The 21896-nt window shown below is 46.8% G+C and overlaps 1 protein-coding gene across 4 annotated transcripts in view; it reads right to left on the minus strand.

Annotated features, from left to right (window-relative positions):
- GLI2 (GLI family zinc finger 2) overlaps positions 1 to 21896 on the minus strand; it is a 197891-nt gene that overhangs the window by 63679 nt on the left and 112316 nt on the right. For 3 of the 4 annotated variants that reach the window (XM_086751119.1, XM_086751117.1, XM_086751118.1), the window contains one exon: positions 5758 to 5863. The exons of the other annotated variant lie outside the window; for it this stretch is intronic. In XM_086751119.1, the coding sequence (XP_086607245.1) occupies positions 5758 to 5863 (106 nt within the window). The remainder of the gene's footprint in view (positions 1 to 5757; positions 5864 to 21896) is intronic. 4 annotated transcript variants of the gene reach the window in all.

Raw genomic sequence — 21896 nt, forward strand, 5'->3', positions numbered from 1 at the left:
CCCCGGGTAGAGCGGACGACAGAGAGCCCCTGGCAGAAAATAGGAAGCACTGGCAGGAAAGCCCAGGCAGGGCTTGGCTGGAGCGTGGTCAAGGCCACGCGAGTGCTCAGAAAATTTTGCTGCAAAACTCCCACACCCCTTTACTGAGTGTGCTGGAAGTGCGACTTTTCAAAGAATTTCTATCCAGCAAATTTGAGGAGGGGAGGGGTTTGTGTGGTTTTTATTTTTTTTTTAAATAAGAACAGCAAAAGGCACATCTGTGACAACAGCAAATTCCACCTCTAAAGCAAGAGACACTTCTGTTTCTCAAAGCACAGTTATAAGATGCTGATGATTATTTTTTTGTACAGCTAAGCAACATATTTTCCCTTAACTACATTTGGCCTCCCTTGGCGGAATCTCACAAAAACAACAAAGGAAAGAGAAAAGCAGCCTGAAACAGATACCCAACACAGAAAAACTTGGGTTCGACATTAAATTTGGCAAATTTGTAAACACTTGAGACATAGCCTTTTTATGATGAAAAGTTTAACTGTCACTGTGCCCGCCTGTGAATTTCTCTGCCTAAACAACTCAGGAACTTTGGAACTGGTCCTGAAAAGGTATTCTGTAATTTTTAACATAGTAAAAAGAAAACAACAAGGACGAGTAATAGAATCAGATAAAGCAAAAAGTGTAGGCTGAATATCAGGGAAAATCTGTAATATATTAAGATCTCAGGGAAATGGAGGACGATCCAGGATTAAACCAGATAAAATCCCTACCAGAGGGAAATTAAGGGCAACTCCACACTATCATGGAGATGGAGTCTTCTCTGTGTTTAGATCTTTGGGACAATTCAGCCCTCATGAAAGCCAAGGAATTTGTGACTTTCGGCTCACGTTTTGTTTTACTTTTTTTTTATGTGTGGACAGAACAACGATAATATTTTGTTAATAAATAATGTCAGAACTGCATCCTGAAACACCACCAAGACGTTGGTAGAAAAACAAGGCTGCTTTTGTTTGTTACACTGTGTAATGCCTGATGGGTTTTAACCACAGTTTAGAGCTACTGTTAAAAAGTTCCTTGCTGAATCAAGCCTAGGCATGCTGTTTACAAGGGTTAGCCCTGAAGGCTCTTGCTTTGGCAGGGACTTTTTAGCTGAGCTAAGGAGTTTTTTGTTATTTTTGTTGTGCTTTAAAAAATAAAGTTAAGAGTAGCTAAGCACACCTAAGAGTGGGAAGTGGAAGGGTGCTATCAGTAATCACCCGCTGTCTCTGCCAGCAGCTTTCCTCTGTAGTCAAGGGCTTGATCTCGCAAAGCTGATGCTAAAGAGTCCCCGTGGTTTAAAGTGCAGGGAGTTATGGCAGAGACTGGGCCCCAGTGGAGTCAGCTTTTGTGAAGAAACTCACTAAAATACGAAATATCGCCTTTGTTAGAAGAGGACCTGCTCTAACTCACAAAGTTAATTTGGATCAGCTTTGAGCCTGCTGAAACACCGTGGCTGACAACTTTTGCTCCGGTATCATTGATCTATGTTCGGCCTACAACCAGCGGTGCAGAGTGAAATTCCAACAATTGGATGAAAGCTGCATGCAGAAAATGCATGTAACACTCACCATTGCCCTTCCACAGAGCCCAGGCTATCCTGTGCTACGGGAGAGGTGAAGATCCCAGGGAAAAACAGTAACTGGCTGTGTAATTTAATGCATTATCGCAATGGCATACAGAATTAGTCAGAATCTGCAAATTTGTTTTTCTGTAACTTCTTAGCTTTTGAGTTCTGTATTTTGCAACCTTAATATTTTAAAATGTTGCTTTGTGGAAGTGGTACCCCATGAAATTTGCATATATCAATACAATTTCCTGTATTCATTCTGCTCTAACTCTACAGTCCTGGAAGAGATTTCATCTCATACTCAGTTTTACTCCATTCTGCACTGCATCATTTCTCAGCATCCAGTCCTGTCTCTCCTCACATCCTCCATATGACCACAAGCTCACAAGCATCAGAATCTAGGACGATGCCTTGAATCCACAATATTCCTGTTGGTTTGCACTGCAGAGAGCTCAAGAATCATCTGAGTGAGTGAGATACTTTATTTTTCTAGACTGGACAAGCCAGCACCTCGATTCTGCCAATCTTTTCTTAAAGCCAAAAAAAGATGTCAAGAAAGGAAAGAGTGGTATCACCAAATAAGTAAAACCAACAGACGTTGTACAGAAAAGTGTGTTGTCCTAATGACTGGAGAAACACTATTTTAGCCCCTCAAAAAGACCTCTAGACGTATATTTCAAGACAATACCAACATGATCTGCATCTGGATGTATACAATAAATGCTCAGTGCTTTGGAAGAAGACTCAAGCCCTGAAAATTATTTGTCATGCTGTTTAACAAGGAAATTACTCTGGAGGGAGCAGAAATGCAGCAAATCTCAGGCCCCTGTATCTTTTATTACTTGAGTTTTCCATATCCATAGAATCATTGAATGGTTTGGGTTGGAAGGGACCTTCAAAGGTCATCTAGTCCAGCCCTCCTGCAAGGAGCAGGGACATCTCCAACCAGATCAGGTTGCTCAGAGCCTCATCCAACCTGGCCTTTAATGTATGGCCTTTCCAACTATATTCTGAAGAAAAGGGTCCTACAGGTGGTCCTGCTCAAGGGAGCCTTGCAGATGAGTTCCTTCTGTTAGGATAAAATAACGTATGCTCTCATTAGGCCAAACACAAATAGTGATGAAGGGGAATGCAGTGCCATGTCACACTGAGCAATCAGGAAACAAACCTTTGACATAATGCAGCAGGCAGATAATAAGACCCCATAGTTAGCAACAAATGAGACTACACTTAATTTGCTGTGCAATGTTCATGTAATTAGATAAATTTGGTACCAGCAAGACAGCAGACAGCTAGAATATGGGCTTGATGAATTAGGGGCTCTCTGTCAGGCACCGATCACATTAATCATAAAGCCAAAACTCAGTGACACAATATTTCTTCCAAACACTTACCATAATTCTCTAGAGTGAAAATATGCATGTGTTTTTTGGGGTTTTTTTCGGTTTTTTTTGGGTTTTTTTGAGTTGTTTACTTTAACCAGAAGCCAGGATTTCTGCACCAGCAGGATGGAGTTCAAATTTCTAGCGTCTTGACTGTGCCCACAGAGTCCACCCAGACTATTGAACAAGAGACGCACAACCTCTACATATGTTCTAGTCCAGCTCCACCGCTATGTTCTGGATGATTTCACGCTGGACATCCTCCAGGGAGGAGGGTGAGCACTATGTTATGATCTCCAAAGCAGAGACTGGAGGAGAGAAGAGGAAAACAAAAAAGTAGAACAAAAACTAGAGGAGGAAAGGGCAGCAGATGAGGTTAAGATATTTGTAGATAAAAATTGAAAGGGAAAAATGGTTGAGAGACTAACTCCACAGCTTTTGAGAATCTTCCCACTGCGGTTGTGTCGTAGTCCCGCGCACTTAGAAAGGAGTTGAACACAACCGGCATTCCCTTGACCCTAAAAAACACCACAGGCAAGAAACAGTTGGCTGCTCATCTTCGGTGCTTCACCAGCCACAGAGGCAACCTTCAAAGCAATGCCCAGCTAGTAAGACTGATCTTATTAAATGTTTCAAAGAAAACTGTATTTCCTCTTCTAATACCAACAACCAAGTTTTATTTCTGGGACCTCACAAGTCATTTGTGTGAGAGCTGCTGCTGGGAAGGTGAAGGATCCCAAAAAGAAAGGCAATAGGTACTTACCGACTACTCTGCTCAGACACTAAGCAGGACACTCTTGATCCCCTGACAACACAACTGTGGTCACCGCTAAGACAGTGGATTATCAATATTGGTGCAGATGAACTGAAACCTGATCTGCCAGAACTGTACACTCGTCCAGGCGTGATCAGTTGGACAATTCAAATATGATAAAATACTGGCTCCCGTCACTGGGCGCTATGATTCACAGGTACATGGCATCGGTTGGCAAGCTCTCGGTTGCGTTACGGAGAAGACCCTGCTCCACAACCCCACTGAAGAAGCTGCTGGAGAGGCAGCACACCTTGTCCTGCCCGCGAGGAGTGAAGAAGAGCACTGAGTGGGGCACACAAATAACCCGGTGCCAAATGTCCGAGCATCCGCCATTCTCGCTTCTAACCACTGTTTTACATATTGTCCCTTTTAAAGGTCAGTATATGCTTTCTTAGCCAGACCTCTGGCTTATCAACTATCTCCCAGTACGTTTTTTTATTAATCTGTCTTTCCTTTTTCTACAATTTTTGCATGTAATTGCATGCAAGACCAGACTTATTTCATTCAGCCCTCCCAGTTCCCATGTTAGCAACCTGCTCTGTCTTTTCCCCTTTGCGCAGAGTGTGGAAAGAGCTGTTCTGCCCCTTTAAGCATCCAGTCAAACTGACTGCCAGCCAAAAAGACAACAATTTGTCTTTTGGTAGGATTCAGGGGAATGCCCTATCATTTTTCCCCGCAGCATTTTGGAAGCAGAATAAAAACCTGGTAGCTGTGGGACTCCATAGATCTCCTGGTTGCCGCCGTCTGCACTACTTGCCTCCCAGGGGCATGCACACACCTATCCCCAAAAAGCAAAGCTCTACAAACAGCCCCTGCAAAAACAGGTGAGCACTGACCCTGGACAGTCAGCAAGGCCATAGTGGGGCTCTGCAGCCAACAGAGGAATCAAATGAGAGGGTTTTTTTAAGTGATGAGCCCTGTTTTTTCTTCCCTTTCTCTTCCTAAAAATTGTTTCCAGCCCTTACGGGTTCCCCCACACCAAGTGCCCTGGGACCTGTCCCCCAGCTGATGGCTGAGCCCTGCATTATAACTGCAGGCTGAGGGATTTTGAGGTAGCTGTGAGACCACCAAGCCCATCAGGCTGCTCCTCACCTCCCACAGGGACAGTGTTTCAAGGACAAGGAGAAACCCTCCCAGCCACACAGTCACTACAGCCTCTGTTCACTCTGCTGGCTCCTTTTTCCCTGTGCTGGTCAAAGCTTACAGGAGATGAACCCAGATCTCACTATAAACATGTTCTCCAAGGTGTCAAGCACTACTGAGCTGACACGTCCTGGATGAGGTTAACCACGATTCCTCCCCTTAGTGTAAAGCCCCCGACGGGTACCTGTGCTCGCTGGCCATCAGCTGCCCTGGGAAGGGAGTGTCTCACAAAGAGGTCACCACTGAAACCCAGGGTCCTGCGTCTCCAGAGCGGACATGGACACCTACCTGAGACCTGCCTCTTTATCACATTTTAGAAAACACCATCCAGCCTGTTCAGGCCATCGTCCAGTGAAGTCAAAGTGAATTACAATATTCACGGCAGCTTTTTCCCTGCCATCCCCCTCACCGGCAAACAGGGAGGAACGGTACGCAAGGTCTCTAAGTGGAGGGAGCAGCACCGGGTCTTCACCAAGACGGTGCCAGAAATGACCCAGCCGCAGTGTGACGTGAGAAACACTGCGGCCACAAAATCGCAAGTTAAGCCTGTCCCTGGGACCTCAGCAGGATAACGACACAGAAGCCCTGTGCTCCCATCCCGCTGCTATACGGCACTTCTATAGGTTTAACGGAGCTATAGAGCACTCCTGCCAGGCAGGTCAGTATTGCCACCGGACAGGGACAGCAGGGAATGGGGTGGCCAGTGGGCCCACTCTCCCAGGAGGGCAGCGAGTCCCTGGGACTTTAGCAGTGGGATTTGGCGTACCGCGAGCAGCCGACGTTTTAGCAAGGCATGGGAGCGGAGGTGCAAGACTTACCCGTGGATAGCGTGGATAGCGTGAGGTTCGTAATGGTATCGTCCTTCCTGGTGGCGCATGTCAATTGGCAAAGGAGCGTGGAAGGCCGGAAAAATGTGCTGCGGCGCTGTTCAGGGGAATAGAAGAAAAAAAAAAAAAAGGGACTTCAAAAACTTTTCCTTTCCTTTTAAAACAATTTCAAAGGCACTAAATCTCCATGAATTTCAGAGCAAGAGCAGTGCAAGACAAGGGGTCTTCATGATATCAGCGCTATCATACACCAGAGAAGTGGAATGAATAAATAATCAAAGTCATGCGGAGAAATCCTACATCTTCGACATAAAAGATCTCCAACAGGGTTTTTGACAAAGACAAGCAGCTAAGCGCTCTTTGAACTTGAGGAGATTATAGGAAGCACCAAGGAAAACTAGACTTGCAACGCAAATCAGACTCAACAGAGCCTGGCGGGATCCAGACCTGTGTCGTCCCTCATGCCTGGAGTGGCAGCAAACACAGTTCCTGAAGGTCTGTATACACAGATTGGAAATATTTACCTAAAAATGTAACAGCGAGAGCAGTGCTAATGCAGACCATCTAGGCAGTCAGAAGAGGCTCAAAAGTGCCTACTGCCAGGTTCTGAGAGAGAAGCCCAAATTGCTCTCACTTGTAATCACTTGAGGCCCTATTTTTTATTCATTTGAGAAGCTTGTTTCATCTTTGATGGAAAGATAAAGTGGTCTCAAAAGGCAGAGAACACCTACATTGACTTATTAAATCTACAGGTTTTAATATTTATTATTGACCCCAAAAGTTAACGGTGAGAATATTTGAGTGACTCAAGCTGATGGAAAATTCATCAGGTTATTTCTCCATGCCACCCCCGACAATGATGCCTGGCTGCCTGGGCCTTTCCTGCTAAAATTACAGAAGCTAAAGAAGTACAATTAGCAGAACCTCGATAATGATACCATCCAATCGCCCTCTGATAGGGCTCATTGCATCCGCGATAATGCTGCTTTCTAGATTTGTACCAGCAATTGGCTTAAAGACAAAAAGATGGTCTTGCTCTGCCTTTACAAACACTCATAAGTTTTTCATTAAAGATTACTGAATATTGTCATAGGTTTTCCCATTCCCTCTCTGGCTTCTTGGCCTTTCTGTCTAACTGGAGACTAAAAGCAAAACAAAACCAACCTCCTAAGCGAGCATCTCAAAACCCAGTCTGCACTCAATATTTCACTGTGACTTGCCTCCGCGACAGGTAGCATCTCTCTGCAGAGTGGGGAAGCACCATCCAAAACCAAAGTGTCAAAGCTTCAGCCAAGTCTCTCGCTGATGCTCAGCAAACTCCAGTAAATGCCAAACTCTTTTCTATTGAAAACTTAAAATTCAGCCTTTTGCATCTGCGACTCCTGCTGCAACAGAGCTATGCCGACTCCATCCGGCGAGGCTGCGCTCCTTGCTGGTCCGTCGTGCAAAGCCTGCGTGAAATCCCCGTATATGTCTTTCCCGGCATATCAGCAGGAGGATCTGAGGCTCCTACTCCCATTGCAGTGTACAATCCCCGAGCACAGCGCGGCACAGGCGCGTCAGCTGGGCTGCCGGGAGAGGTGAGAGACTACACAAAAACAACCCTTCTGCCAACTCTGCTGAAAGGCGCTAAGCTAAGGTAGTCAGGGTGGAAAGTATTTAACGTTCTGCAGCAGGCTTGCTCTCCGCGCTCCAGCGAAGGGCTGGCACCGCACACAACCTGATACACTGGGAGCATTTTTGCAGCTCGCCTAATGTCAGGACACAGTAGGGTAACTGTTAACCACCTTCCCCGCTTCTGCTCCCCTCCCCTCCTCTCCCAAAAGCAGCTCAGGGAGAGAATAAACTTGCATCTTTTAGGATTTGCTTTGGCAGGAGGAAGATTCACCCTTTAACTGTCCCATGTAGGGATGATCTGTTACATAAGGACACTCATAAAGAGTCTTCATTTTAAGAGGCAGTCAGTGTTTTTCCAGGTCAGAAACATGGCAGAGTTTGGCCGTCATACCCCGTCCCCGGCTCACGCAGCACCATGCAGCCTCTGGTCTCCCCAAAACACACTCAGCCCAAGATGCTGCCAGGGCTGGCAGGCACCTAGAGGTGCTGCCCTCCTCCCTGGCGACACTACCATTCCCTGGCCACAGCTACGGTCACAACCCATGGCTGCTGTGGCGACCAGAGGGAGTGGGGCAAGAAGGTTTTACATCATCACACACCAAGCACGGTCACAAAATCGCCAATCCCTGCACAGACATCCGATACCAGATGAGACAAACATCTCTACCAGCCTGAGCCCCTAGGCTGGGCTTCCTGCAGTGCTCACTCCGAATTTATGCCATACAAATAAACCCAAAGGAGCAGGGACTCTTCTGTGGCCCTGGGGCCAATCTATGCAGCCCAGCTGGCAGCATCCCTATAGGTGAAGTTTTGCAGCCTCCCAAAACAGTGGCCACTCTGCCCGTAATGGGCAGGTCCAGGGCTGGGTTAACCCCTAAACTGCAGGAAAGCGCAGGTTCATATGGGCTGAAACTGCACTGGGCATCACAGTAATGTTTTAATCATACAGAGTGTCATATCCTAACCCTTGGGCCCATTTCCTGGACCAGTTTCATTCACTAGCAACAATAAAACTACTAAGAACAACAAGTCAAATGTTGAATATCTTACAATCCAGGCCAGTTATGTTTTATCTTGTAACTGTGCATTTCTAAATGATTGATTGCTGAAGTAATATTGGAAATTTTCATGCAAAAATAGTCTTTCCCTGTCACTTAGGCAAGCAGGGGAAAAGAAAACACGGAGTGTTTGCTGCCTGGCCTCCTTTCCTAGCTATCTGTTGGTATAAAAATGACATCTGAGCAGAATTTTTCCCTGCTCCTGCCTCTGATTATTAATGGGAGAAAAATTTCATGAGCTTCCTCCCTCCCACTGGCACCCTTAGCTTGTTTTTAGCATTTCAACCTGTTTGTACTGCGGGAGGGGAGGGTGAGGGGAAGGGTTGTTTTTGGTGACGTCCCTTTGCAACGTCCCACTTCAGGGCTTCTCCTCTGGTCCCCTGCCTGGGAGCACCAGCCAAGCCTACGGGCTCTGGTGGCTGGTGCTGTTCCTTTTTATTCTCTTCCAGGTGCTTGGTCAGAAATAATGAATGGTTTTATAGGCAATCAACTACCAATTCATAAACGTCAGCCCGGCTCTGCTTCTTGTTCCCACCCCTCCCAAAGAGGAGAGCGCGCTGGCAGCAGGACAGCAACACACGCCATTAACAAAGATGGATGTTTTACACATACGAGTTAAAAAGACAATTATATTCAATTACTTCAAGTAAGTCATGGTGATGTATTCCTGAACAGCCACGGGAAGGGCAATACGATGATTAGGGCAATGAATTTGCCAACTTTAATCTAATCAAGGCAATCTTTTATTTAGCATTATCTGCTTTGTGGTGGCAGAGGATTTACCAAACCCAAGCAATCTTTGCAGATTTAGCCCCATACTTGCCCAATTAGTGCTAATGATGATTGTTTTACACAGAGGTAGGAAGGTTTTAGCAGGAGGCCTGGGGAAAGCTTTCCCCCAGGAAAAAGTTGGTCCACACCAAGCCATGCTATACGATATGCCGAGGTGCGAAGGCAGGACACAGCACCCCCAAAAGTCCCCTAGCACCAGAACAACAATAACCATATTCTCTGGCTCCTGCAGAAGGAAGAGAAAACCAAAGCACAAATCAAAGCAGCACCCAAGGGGCAGGGACTACGGGAAAACAGGGTGTTTCGTACAGAAATAACACGGCTCTTCGTTAAGCCCGTGGCACGCAGCTTGCGGGGTGAAGCACGGCGGCAGAGCAGCAAGGCGCAGTCGGGAGGCCCCACCTTCCACCCAGCCGCTGCTCGTGCAGGAATGCGTCTGCTCCGCTGCGCCGTTTGATAAGGGGAGAGACGCTGATACCTGTCCCCACTTGTCAGAGCTGATTTTCTGGCCAAGGTTTATGAGCAAGACACAGACCTCCCACTGCTATATTCTCATCCTTGTCTATTCAAAAGCCAGTCAACCCTCTGGCTTAAAAGAGAAAAGATATGAAGCAGAAACGCAGGTTTAAAGGGGATGTCCCTTTGCTGAAAATCCCAGGAATCGAGGAGGGAGGCATCAGGAACAGGCATTTTTTGTGGATGATGCAGGCTTTTGATTATCTCCTCAGATAAACCTGTGCTTCAAGAGAAACACAGACTGCACGTATGGGTTTGTATAGCGAGCAAAGGAGCCGTTTTGACATCACTCACAGCAGCACCTCTTTTTGAGTCCAAAAAGGAGAATTAAGAAGGGTCAAATAAGCTTTTTATATTTCAAATACTTCAGCTTACACACGTGATCACTTAAAAAAGAAAGGCAGCAGAAGAAAAGAAATCGGACCCCACGCCGCTGAATCAGTTTTCAAATGCAGTTCGCTCAAACAAATGGGAAGAACTGGAAACAGGCAGTGGCCCCCAATGGCAGGAATGGGCAGAGATGGAAAAAGTCCAAACTATTGCACTTGTAGTCATGTTCCCTAAGTGGTGTGCACTTAAAGGATGACTGTTCCCTCTTGCAACTGAGGTGCTGCAGCAAGATCAGCTGGGAAGACACCCTCAGAAGCACCCCCCCCGCCCCCCATCCTTGGTACCATCGGATATGCGCAGGGCTCCCTTCGCTTCATCTAAAGCACACGGGAGCTCCAAAGGCCACCAGCTGGGCTGAAAAAAAATGTGGTTTTCCTACAGGTGTCCAATAGTCTTCTGTAGACAAGCAGTCCTGGCTGTGAGAAGGCTCCTTTGCCATCAGAAATAGAGCACAACCATTTTGCAATCAACCAGGAAAGTAAGTTGTTAAAGAAAAAGCGAAAGATTGCTGTCTGGATAATGTAGTACTTGTATTGTATTGCTTTTTCCAATAAATTTGCAAAGTATCCATAAAAAAATAACATTTTATAAAAGAGGAAAAACAAATGCTAACTTCTCAAGATCCCTTTTAGCTTGATATCCTGTGGTTTTAATGATACATGGGACCCAGCTTTCATGAAGGGATCACAAGCTACCTTGTAAAGAGTAACAAAGCTTCACCTCTCCTTAGGAAGAGAAGCAAACATGCATATGAAACACGACTCTTTTTTTTTTACTCAGAGAACTGAAGCAGGGCAACGTAAAAAAACTTGCCCAAGCCTACACAGTCAATCAAGAGCAACTTCCTCAGCAAACCTCAACCACATCAGGCAGAAACTGCAATTTTATCTCTAAAAGGCTTTGGAGCCCCAGGTTATTGATCTGGATTCGTGGAATCACAGAATGGTTTGGGTTGAAAGGAACCTTTAAAGGTCATCTGGTCCAACCCCCTGCAAAGAGCAGGGACATCTCCAACTAGGTCAGGTAGCTCAGAGCCCCGTCCAACCTGGCCTTGAACGTTTCCAGGGATGGGGCTTCCACCACCTCTCTGGGCAACCTGTGCCAGTGTTCCACCACTCTCAGTGTAAAAAAATTTTTCATAATATCTAATCTAAATCTACCTCCCTGTATTTTGAGACCATTACCCCTAGCCCGGTCACAACAGGCCCTGCTAGAGAGTTTCTCCCCATCTTTCCTGTAGGCCCCCTTTAGGTACTGGAAGGCCACTATAAAGTCTCCCCAGAGCCTGCCTTTCTCCAGGCTGAACAGCCCCAACTCTCTCAGCCTGTCCTCATAGGAGAGGTGCTCCAGGCCTCTGATCATCTTTGTGGCCTCCTCTAGACTCCCTCCAACTGGTCCATGTTCGTCTTATGTTGGGGGCTCTAGAGCTGGATGCAGGACTCCAGGTGGGCGGTCTCACCAGAGCTGAGCAGAGAGGCAGAATCACTTCCCTTGGCCTGCTGACCATGCTGCTTTTAATGCAGCCCAGGACGCAGTTGGCTTTCTGGGCTGCAAGCACACATTGTCAGCTCATGTTGAGCTTCTCATCCACCAGCACTCCCCAGTCCTTCTCCTCAGGGCTGCTCTCAATCCATTCTGTGCCCAGCCTGCAGTTCTGCTTAGGATTGCCCCAACTTATGTGCAGGACCTTGCACTTGGCCTTGTTGGACTTCATGAAGTTCACATGGGCCCACCTATCCAGCCTGTCAAGGTCCCTCTGGATGGCATTCCTTCCCTCCAGTGTGTTGACCACACCACACAGCTTGGTGTCATTGGCAAACTTGCTGAAGGTGCACTTAATCTCACTGTCCATGTTGCCAACAAAGATGTTAAACAGGGCTGGTCCCAATACTGACCCCTGAGGAATGCCATTCATCACTGATCTCCACTTGGACATTGAGCCATAGACTGCGACTCTTTGAGTGCAGCCACCCAGCCAATTCCTTATGCACCAAATGGTCCATTCGTTAAATCCATGTCTCTCCAGTTTAGAAACAAGGACATTGTATGAGACAGCGTCAAATGCTTTGCATAAGTCCAGGGAGATGACATCAGTTGATTGTGCCTTATCCACCAATGCTGTAACCCCCATAATAGAAAACACTTCTCCAGACAACTGCTCACGCACTCCTGTCACTGTGGCGTCATTAGCAGCTTTGCACAAGCAGCCCTTCTGGGAAGAGGATGTCCTAGAAGGTGCTGGTAAGTGTCCTTAGTGAGTGCCTTTGCAGCAGCCATGCTGTGCTGTCATGGTCCACATCCCTGGTACTGGGGGTGGTGGGATGCTGCTTGGTGTGACACAGCAGCTTGCAACAGCTTCTGCTTTTTTTTTTTTCCTTCCAAGTTCAGCTTCTTTGAAAACGATAACAGGAAAACAAGTGCTGCCTACGTTAGATGCTACATGGAAATCTCTAAGACATGAGAGAGGCACTTGCTAGTTTTCCCCATCTCTGGAGCAAAGGCCAATCTCGCTGCCCACATTTTCTCCTGGGTGTTTAAATCTCACTCTCTTCTCAAGGGCAAGGTTAAAGACAAAACAAATGTGAAGTGTCCTTTACTCAGTTATCACCCAGAGAAGTCCAAAGCATCAAGTGAGAAATTGGAGGCAGCACTCATTTTCTTGTTAGGATCCTTAAAGACCCAGTTTTACTCATCCACAGCATACTTTTTAAAGGGATGCTTTTTGGCATCCAACGGCTGTGGTGGCAAACATCAGGTTTGTTTTGATCCAGCAAAGAGGGGCTTGTACTTGGCTCCCCAGCCTTCCTGCAGTGATTTTTCTCACATCAGAGCTCCCGTGGGCTCGGTGGGCTCCAGAGCATCCCAGCACTGCCTAGGCATGTGAGCAGGGGACGCAAACCCAGCCCCGGGCAACTGAGTGTGTGTGTGGCTACTTGACTTCCTTTGATAACCCCTCCTGGGCGTTTCAGTGTTGTATTTGGATGGCCGCCCCTCCGGCAAAGTGCTGCGGGGCTGTAGGTGTTGGCAAGGGAGATGTTTTTGTGTTTGTGTGACGTCCCCAGAATAATGATCTCGCTGTTTAAGTGAGTTGATTGAATGAATGAGCACAAGAAAAACATCTTTGCTGAAAGCCCAGCCAAAGTTAATGCACCATTAATAATGGCCCGGGTGAATTATTGGAAGAGATAATAGGCCTGGGGTCAGGGAAGGTCTGAGACAAAGAACGGGGAAAATTGGGTCACAGAAACATGACAGAGCAGATCACGCTAGTGCGCCTGTGGGATTCTCCTCGGATGAAGTCATATACCACCATGCAGAATATTAAAGGCTCTGCAGGGAAAGCCACTCCCAGAACCACCACTTGGATTGATACAGGGAGGAGGGGGAGCAGACAGAAAAGCCTACAGTAGCCCTCTCTTAGCCCCCCACGAGACCCCATTTGAGAGCTCAACTTTAATATTGTTTTGATACTTTGCAAAATACACCAACCGCGTGCCTACCTCAAAAAGGGATAATTATGTGGTTGCTAATTACACCCATCTGCATATTTTCTAAACAGAGAGGTGTCTGGGGGAGTATCTGCCCTCCCCAAATGGCATCACAGTGCACTTCCCAAAAAGCCATCTCAGGTGCTCCAGCAGCCTCTGCTTTTCTGTCTCCAAAATTGCAGTGGACCGGCCATGAAGCTGCAACCTCTGCCTCACACCCCGCCAGCCGCCTGGCTTCACGACACCAAATTACCAACTAACCTTGCTTTGTCAGAATTTCTCCTCTTTGGAATGGAGATAATAATACCTCCCGACCTCAGAGGTTTGGTTAATGTTTATACAGCCCTTTAAAAATGATGTGGTAATTAAGTGCTCAGTATTATTATATCAACGTGCATAATGATTCCAGCAGACAGCACTATAAACAGGGCTACACCGTGCATGCTTTTCTTTTGTTTGCCTTGTTAGCATTTGGTTTGGTTTTTGTACAGCGCACTTCAATTATTATAGGTTAATTATTACGTTGTTTTATTACCTGCTCCGTGGCTTTGACAAAAATAAATGAGGAACTACACAGGTAAAGTAATAGTAAATATTCATTCTGGCCTGCTATGAACATTACAGCAAGGATAAATGGGAGGCAGAATCCCACTGGCTCACCTACGGGAGACCTCTCACCTGCTGCGAGCATCACAGGCCATTCTGAAACACATCCAGCCAGCTGTTTCCATCCAGAGGGATGCAGAACCCGTTTTCTCTTCTTCTAACAGACCTAATGAAGACAGACGGTGGTAGCCTGATGTACAAAACTTTTTTCAGACAATGCATGTTGGGATGCTGGAGAAGGCAATGTCCTTAGCTTAACGGTGGGTTGGGTACAGCAAGCCAAGCTTCCCATTCAGGTAAGTGATAAAGAGCACACAACTAACTTCTGTTGGACAAACAGCTCACGTAACTGTAAATACCTTGCAGGAGTGGGGGAAGGAGAAGGGGCCTTGCTGGGATAGATTGTGAAAAGTAAACAAGAAATAGTAAAAAATATGTTGCCCTTCAGCTATAAAGTCACCAAAAAAGCCTCAAAACAAGTATTTTTTTACTGACACCTCAAAGCATCTGCCAGACAGAGTCAGCATGACTTCACGCTCTGAGAAACTGAGGTGCAGCAAGGAGCAGAGGACAACACCAAGAAGGCTTGCCTCTCGTCCAGCAGTGCTGCTGGAGCCCCACACAAGCACTCCACCACCACGGAAAGACCCAGAAGCTGTTTGTTTCCCTGATCGCCAGCAGGAAGAAAGCATGCGTGGTCGCTCAGCTCCCTGCAGGGACATAGGTTTTGGATGCTCATGTGGATGTGGTACTTACTTTACACAGAATAAAGCCCATTCCTGGGGTTACCTGCATAATAAAAGCCATTATAAAGGCCATGAGACACAGCAAACATCTCCATCCTACACTGCAAATGCAAGGATGACCCTCTCCAGTGTCCCAGAGGAAACCTCCTTGGGAGCCATCACAACAACCATCCATCCTCTTGGGGACAGCCCTGAGGAGTTTATCCTCTTACAAAGTTCATTCTACTGCTTCAGCTCAAGGGGAAGAACAAAGAAAAAGTATCTTGAAGATGCTGAGGGCTGCCATTACACAGACCCACCAAGGACACGGGCACTGCTGGCACATGGCAGGCAGGAGCGTGGACCTGGTGGCCATGCAGCTGGAGAAGACATTTCAGCCCGGCCACTGCTTTTGCATTCAGGCAGCGCTGCTGAGCCGCGAGCTGTGTCCAAAAGCAGGGCAGGCAGGCAGGCGTCTGCGGAGCAAGCTGGCTCTTGCAGCTGGGACGGGGCGAGATTACAGTGAGCTCCCTCCATGGCCCCGTGGCCAACTCGAGGCAACACTGAAGGAATTTGCCCATAAATTTCCTCCCCAGCCCAAGAAGCAGGCGGCACGCTTAAATGAACTCAGGACCTAATGGAGGTGGGATATTCTCGTTCATCTTGATGTCTAACCTGTCCTAAAGCTCCTGGCAGCTCTCCTCAACTCAGTCCTGTGCACCACCTGACCTTTGCTAAGGGCATTAAACCTGTCAGTCTTTTCCTGGGCAAAAGAGCTGGAATAATTACAATGACGTTAAAAATGGCCTTTCCCTCTACACTTAAAATTTATATTAAATATGTAAGAGTTCATTGATATTTTCTACAAGAACGTAGAATTGTCATTAAGAAATCAAACTCTGAAATATTTCAGCTGCTATCTACCATCTCCGAAACATTGCTTGAGGGGCTTTCTATCTCAGCCATAGAAGGACTGGAGATGGCCATCCCGGTGGGGACAGCCCAGCTGCTGCCAGCAGGGACACGAGGATGCAAGGAAACCCTGCAACACACTTCCCGGCAGGCGCTGGCTTTGCAGCACGCTTCAACTGTGACTAAAAATAGGATACTTTGCTTTTTCGTGAAAAAAACAGGAATTTTCTGAAGCCTGCAGACAAGCAGCATGGAAAGTTCTGACTTTGCTCTTGTAAAACAGGTTGTACCCAAAACTTTCAAAAACTTCAAAATGGCGTTGGGAGGATGAATATATTCACACCTATAGCAGTATTTTCAGACATTCAGGTGGACATCTGTGGATAAACCTGATGTATTATTTATTATTCTACAAGAATTCCTGGGGTCTTCGAGTTACTGCTGTGTGGTAGCCTTAAGGGGACAAATCATTATTTTTTTATACCTCTGGGAAGGGTAAATAAGATGAAAGCAGAGCTCTCCCGCAGCCAAGGGGAATCCCACGAGCACGAGCAATTCCTGCAGCAGGGTGTCTGAACACTGAAGCTCTGATGGCTTTCCAAAGAGCAATAATTAGAAAAGTCTCTTGATCAACCTTGCTGTCACCATCCGTCATCTTCAGTCCTAAGTAGCCTGAGATGGCAGAAGGTTTAAGGCAGAACAGTTTTCCGTCAGAAGACATTTTCCAGGAATCTGCTGTCAAAAGCAGCACAGAAGAGATCAAGATGGTTTATGATCTATTATATTTCAGACTACAAGAAGAACATGGAAGTGATGAACTTGAAACACTTTGACTTTATTACAACAACAAATGCCAACATGGGAAGTTCCTGAAAGAGATTGCTGAGAATTTTTGCTTCCCGGGAATTAAAAAAAAAAAAAGCTCACTTTTTTTTTCTGCTAAGTAAGCCTGGAATTCTTCTTTGGGACACAACAACATTTGAAACATCAGCAGTATGTTGCTGCATGGCAACCCGCTTTGCTTACACGCCATTGCTGGAGAAGTCGCCCGGTTTTGCTCTCTGAGCCACACCGCACAGGGTTGCCGGCAAGGCCCCTCTGCTTCAGCAGCCAAAAGCATCCCAGGAGAACGTGCTCATCACCAGGCTCTACATAGGCACGGTAAGCCTGCTGAAAGGTAAGCCACCAAGGCTGGGTTGGAGACGCAAATCCCATGCTGGTGTGCCCCACCACACCTGATCAGAAGTTTCTGCCTCCACACTGAGGATTTCCAGGGCAAGACTTTCCCACTGATGTCAGAGTTTTATTAGATGGATGAGGAGCTGTGACTACTGAACAGCAAAAAACAAACCCAAAAGGCCTAACGCAGCTTATTAATTTCACAGGTCTTGAGCTGCAAATGTTGAGAGTCTTGAAAATCACTTAATTGCCAGGCTGTCAGGCCAAGATGTATTTTGAGGATGCTGCCAATCTGACAGTTATTAACGAACAAAGAGGCCACAAGCCCCGACTGCACCGAGATCCTTGTTACTTCTACTCATGTGCCGCCTCCCAACAGGAAGTACTTAATAAGAATAATAATATCCCGAAAGGCCAACCCACGGCAGTGCAATTAAAAAGCTTTTCTGTCTCACTTTGAGGGGGGAAAAAATGAGGGGAAAATTAAAATCAGACAGGAAATTCCACTAGAACAAGCTGGCTTATGTCCTAATAACACAGGATTGTGCCAACTCCTCCAGAAAGCAGAGGAGGGAAAGAAAAAATAAAAGGCGGGGGGGGAAAAAAAAAAGAAAAGAAAAAAAGAAAAAGAGAAAAGCAGCCCTCTAGACTGACTCAGATCTGAGGCTACATTGTGGTTCGGCTGTGGCTGCATTTCTAAAGGGAGAAAGGCAGCACCAGCAAATAAAAGGAAGTTTGCTTTTCGAGCAAGTTGCTGTTACATAATGTAACTCTTGTGTGAAAGCGCAGCCACCGCCGCTTTGTCGAGAAAAGATACAGCCCGGTAAGCTCGAAGGGCCAGATGGGTCTTGGGGCTTGTTCTCCCAACAGCTGCTGCCAGAGAATGGAGAGAAGAGAAAGAACAACAGCAGCAGCAAAAAAAATCCTGACCAGCAAGGAAGAAATCCTGGCGCGCGAGGGGCAGGCAGGGAAGTGGGGGCAGATCAGATGGTTCAGTTTGTGTCTGCCTGGACGGGCAGTAGGAGAAAAAACATCTATGCAAAGTTATGGATCCCTCAAGAAATACACGTTCACGGAAGAAAAAAGTGCCAACAGGTTTAAGGGGAGAAGTTTTCTCCAGGTTGTTATCATCCTGCTTCCTGGGAAGCCAGTAGCATCCTGGATTCAGCAACCACCTGCACCTCCAAAAAAAAAAAAAGGCCAAGGGGATTTTTTTTCCAAAAAAAAAAAAAAAAAAAAAAGGCCAAGGGGATTGGCCATTGGCTGCTCTGGGACCAGGCCAATGAACGGCAAACTCTTTCATTCCCCTGTGTATTTCACATTAAAGCTCATTTCACAGCGGGAGCCACGTTGCTTGAAAAAGCCAGTGAAAAGGCATTATGTGAACCTCAGCCGACTGCTGAGTGCCCGGAGTGTTCCCCAATATCCCCTGCCTTCCTTCCGCAGTCCCCAGAACCCAGCTGTGAGAGACCCCCCCAAGTCCCCGAGATGTTTCTTTTTCTGGGTACCCCAAGGAGAGAGAAATGCATTTGATGCACGTGCAAATGATGTCCTAACAGAGGTCCTGCCTCCCATTGCAGGGACCCCGGGGAGCAGAAAACCGGAGCGCAAGTCCATAGGCAGCTGAATCTGCTGCTCTATTTGTCTCAGCTGCTCCTGGAGCTTGATTTTACATCTGAGCAAACTTTTCCTCGGCTCTCAAAAGTGCAACTGCTTTGGATTGCCTATAATACACAGCTAAATTGTAATTTGCCATTGGATGGAGGCATTATGGGAGAAAGCATTAATTGGCATTTATGACCAGAAGGCCACAGGAGCACCAGAGGAGAACTGACGCCCTCAGTTGCATCTGGCACGATCAAGATCAGGATCTCCACTGGTGAGATGTGGAGGGATGAGCAAGTTCAGCAGCCTCAGACTTGGAGACAATGAGACTACTTAAGCACCAAAGGGCAAAACTAGTGAATGAAAAAGGAGGGAGAGCACATCAGCTATCACACAGGGCTCTCTGCATGACGCTTCTCATCCAACAGTGAGTCTAGCAGAGCCCTGACTGTGCACTTTCCACTCATGCAAATAGAAGCTTATAGAGGAGCATCATCCTAAGCTGCATTCCTAGGAGCAGTTCTACAATTGGGGATGTCTTTTAGCATTGAAATTGACCCTGCCTCGCACCCCCAGCCACGCATTCACACCCCTCCCCAGACATGGCACTGGCACTCATGCTGTCACACACCGAGCCAGCTCAAGGGAGTTCATTGATTTGAAAACCAATCACCTAAAGTTTTATTGCATGGGGCTTTGGCTGGATCAACTGCCTGAACCAGTTTACCATGAGATCGCTGGTGCTCAAATGAGCAAAGAAGGCCGTTAGGCTGCAGTTCAGCAACCACTTCCAGCCCAGGCAGCCACTGAAAGCAGAAGTCCTGACCTCCTTGGCCACTCATCCTCATGTTGTGCCACTCTCTGTTATGGTGGCCAGGCTGGTTTCATGTGGCTGCGAGGCTGGCTGGACTGAGCAACACATCCCACTGAAAGATAACTTACCCCTTCCCAAGGGCAGGTGCTCAGCTGGGCAAGCTTCACACTCACAGCCCAGCTTCCCAGGTGCTGGTCCTGGGGGGCACAACTGCTTCTAGCACTGGCCAAACTATACACATGCAGGAGCTGGGCTGACTGTCGGTTGCGAACTAAATACATTTCCACATATCCATCAGGTAGCGCACCAGGAGCTATCGGCACAAGGACCCGGCACAACTTGCAGGAGCTGGAATGGCGCCTTGCAGAAGAAAAACTCCCAAGCAGACGCTTAAATCCCATGAAAGCGCAGGTGCTGGTGCCAACAAGAAAGAGCACGCCAGCCCACTCTGAGCACAGACCTACCTGAACGGTCTTCCCCGCCGCAGCACTGCCGGCTGCCGTCGTGGGGACACTCGTACCCCCTCGCGCTACAAAGACTTTCTCAATCTTTCAGGACAAGGCTGTGCTTCAAACGCGGCGCTGGCATTTCTAGCCTCTCCAATCCAAACCACAGCAGCGAGTTTGCTTTCTTTATGCATATACTCCTCCAGGCACTAAAACAAACTGAAATCAAACTGTTCCTATAGGCAATGGCTTGAAAAATTTCCCCTCTGTATGAAAGGTCTGTTTATATTATTTGTAAAACTGAACAAATCAAATCTGGAAAAACGCCATACAGAGTCTGCCGGGCATTTTGTCCAAACTTCTTTCTGGAAATGGAAGGAAAGATATCTGCTTCCTATAATAAAATTGCAGGGCTGGCTATTTTTTTTTCTCTCGCACTTATACCCAGGTGATAAGCATCTTGGTAGCCCTCAAAAAAGAGCTTTGGGAGCTTTCATCCTTCAGTACATCAGTCCCCCAAGTACTCCTAGTCCATAAAGACTAAGAGGATACTGCACAAGCTGGCTTTTAACCAAGCATAAGGCAGCCTGCTGCTCTTAACTAAGCAGAAGGTCTGATGAGGAGAGGGGTGAGGAAGTTATCTGTTTTACCCAGCTGTGGTTTGGTGCAGGCTAATAACTCCCATGTATCATCCTGCCGCGCTATGAAAATTTTCTGCCTGGTGTTAAAAATGGTCCCAGTGCAGTTCGCAGTGGATTCTCCAGGCAGCTCATGCAAAGCACTGGTTGTTAGCATGCTGCTTGTGTAATGAGGGTGCTTAAGACTGTGAGGGGTCTCTAGAAGGTCCTGAAGAGTGATTGCAGTTCAGGAGACTCACCCACCTGGCAACATGCTGATTTATGGCCTGCTCAGTTAATAGCCCTGCTTAACACAGGAGTTTGTCGAGATTAAGTAATTGCCTGAAACAAAAAGTTTATTATCTTTAAGTCTCTGCTGATGAATGACTGGGTGTTGGAAGAATCATGTGAAAGATCATCTGTGATTCCCTCCCACTTTAAGGGGAGGGGGGGGTTGAGAAAAATAATAAGGTTTTAAAAGACAAGCTTTTCAAAAAGGAGTTTGGAAGTCTACAACGTACACTGAAACACGGTTGCAGTTACAAGCAGGAATTTTCACATATTAGGTGCCATATAATAAATAGCTCAAGTAATAACACAGTTCTGTGATACATTTTCCCCAAGAACTGCAAAATATTTTGTAAACATTAATTAATACTACCCCTTGAGAGATAACTGATCCTGTCACACAATAATAAGATTCGGAATAAATCAAGATGCAAAGCCTGTTTCATTTCCATACATCATGTAGTGGCCTATCCTGTCCTAGAAAAATCTGGAAATTTTCCAGTCTAGAAAACACTGCAGAGAACTGTAAAGTTAAAAGATGTCGCATGCTAAATTCTTCTACAATTATTACTCATCTCTATTTCCAGATGCTTCAGCAAGGTTAATCGGCTTGATTAAGGTCACACACTTCTGCTGCCTCACGAAACAGAGCTCCAAAGTGCACCAGAGCACAAGGCTTTGCTACTCACCTCGGTCCACTCACACCCCAAGATGAGACGCCTGCCTGCTGAGCATCCCTCACAGTGGGGCTCGTGCTAGGAGATCACACCATGCAAACCTCTCCTCCTTTGTCCCCCATTTCCTTTCCAGCTCCGAGTTTGCTCAGAGTTGGCACATGAGCACAAGAGTGTGGACATGAGGGAAACAGGACTGACAAGAAACCCCTCTCTCTACTGGAACCACTAAGTAACATTCCCACAGCCCCAGATGTCAGACACGCTGTCCCTCCTCACATCACTTTGAGGCCTTCCTGCAATAAAATGGGACTTGGCTCCAGCTTTTCCTAGCGCTTCTCATATTACCTTTTAATCCAAATGCATATGGTTCAGGGAACACTGAGAGACTTGCATGAAAGGA

Source organism: Chlamydotis macqueenii, chromosome 6, assembly GCF_036417535.1.
Source record: "Chlamydotis macqueenii isolate bChlMac1 chromosome 6, bChlMac1.mat, whole genome shotgun sequence".
NCBI classification, from domain to species: Eukaryota; Metazoa; Chordata; class Aves; order Otidiformes; family Otididae; genus Chlamydotis; species Chlamydotis macqueenii.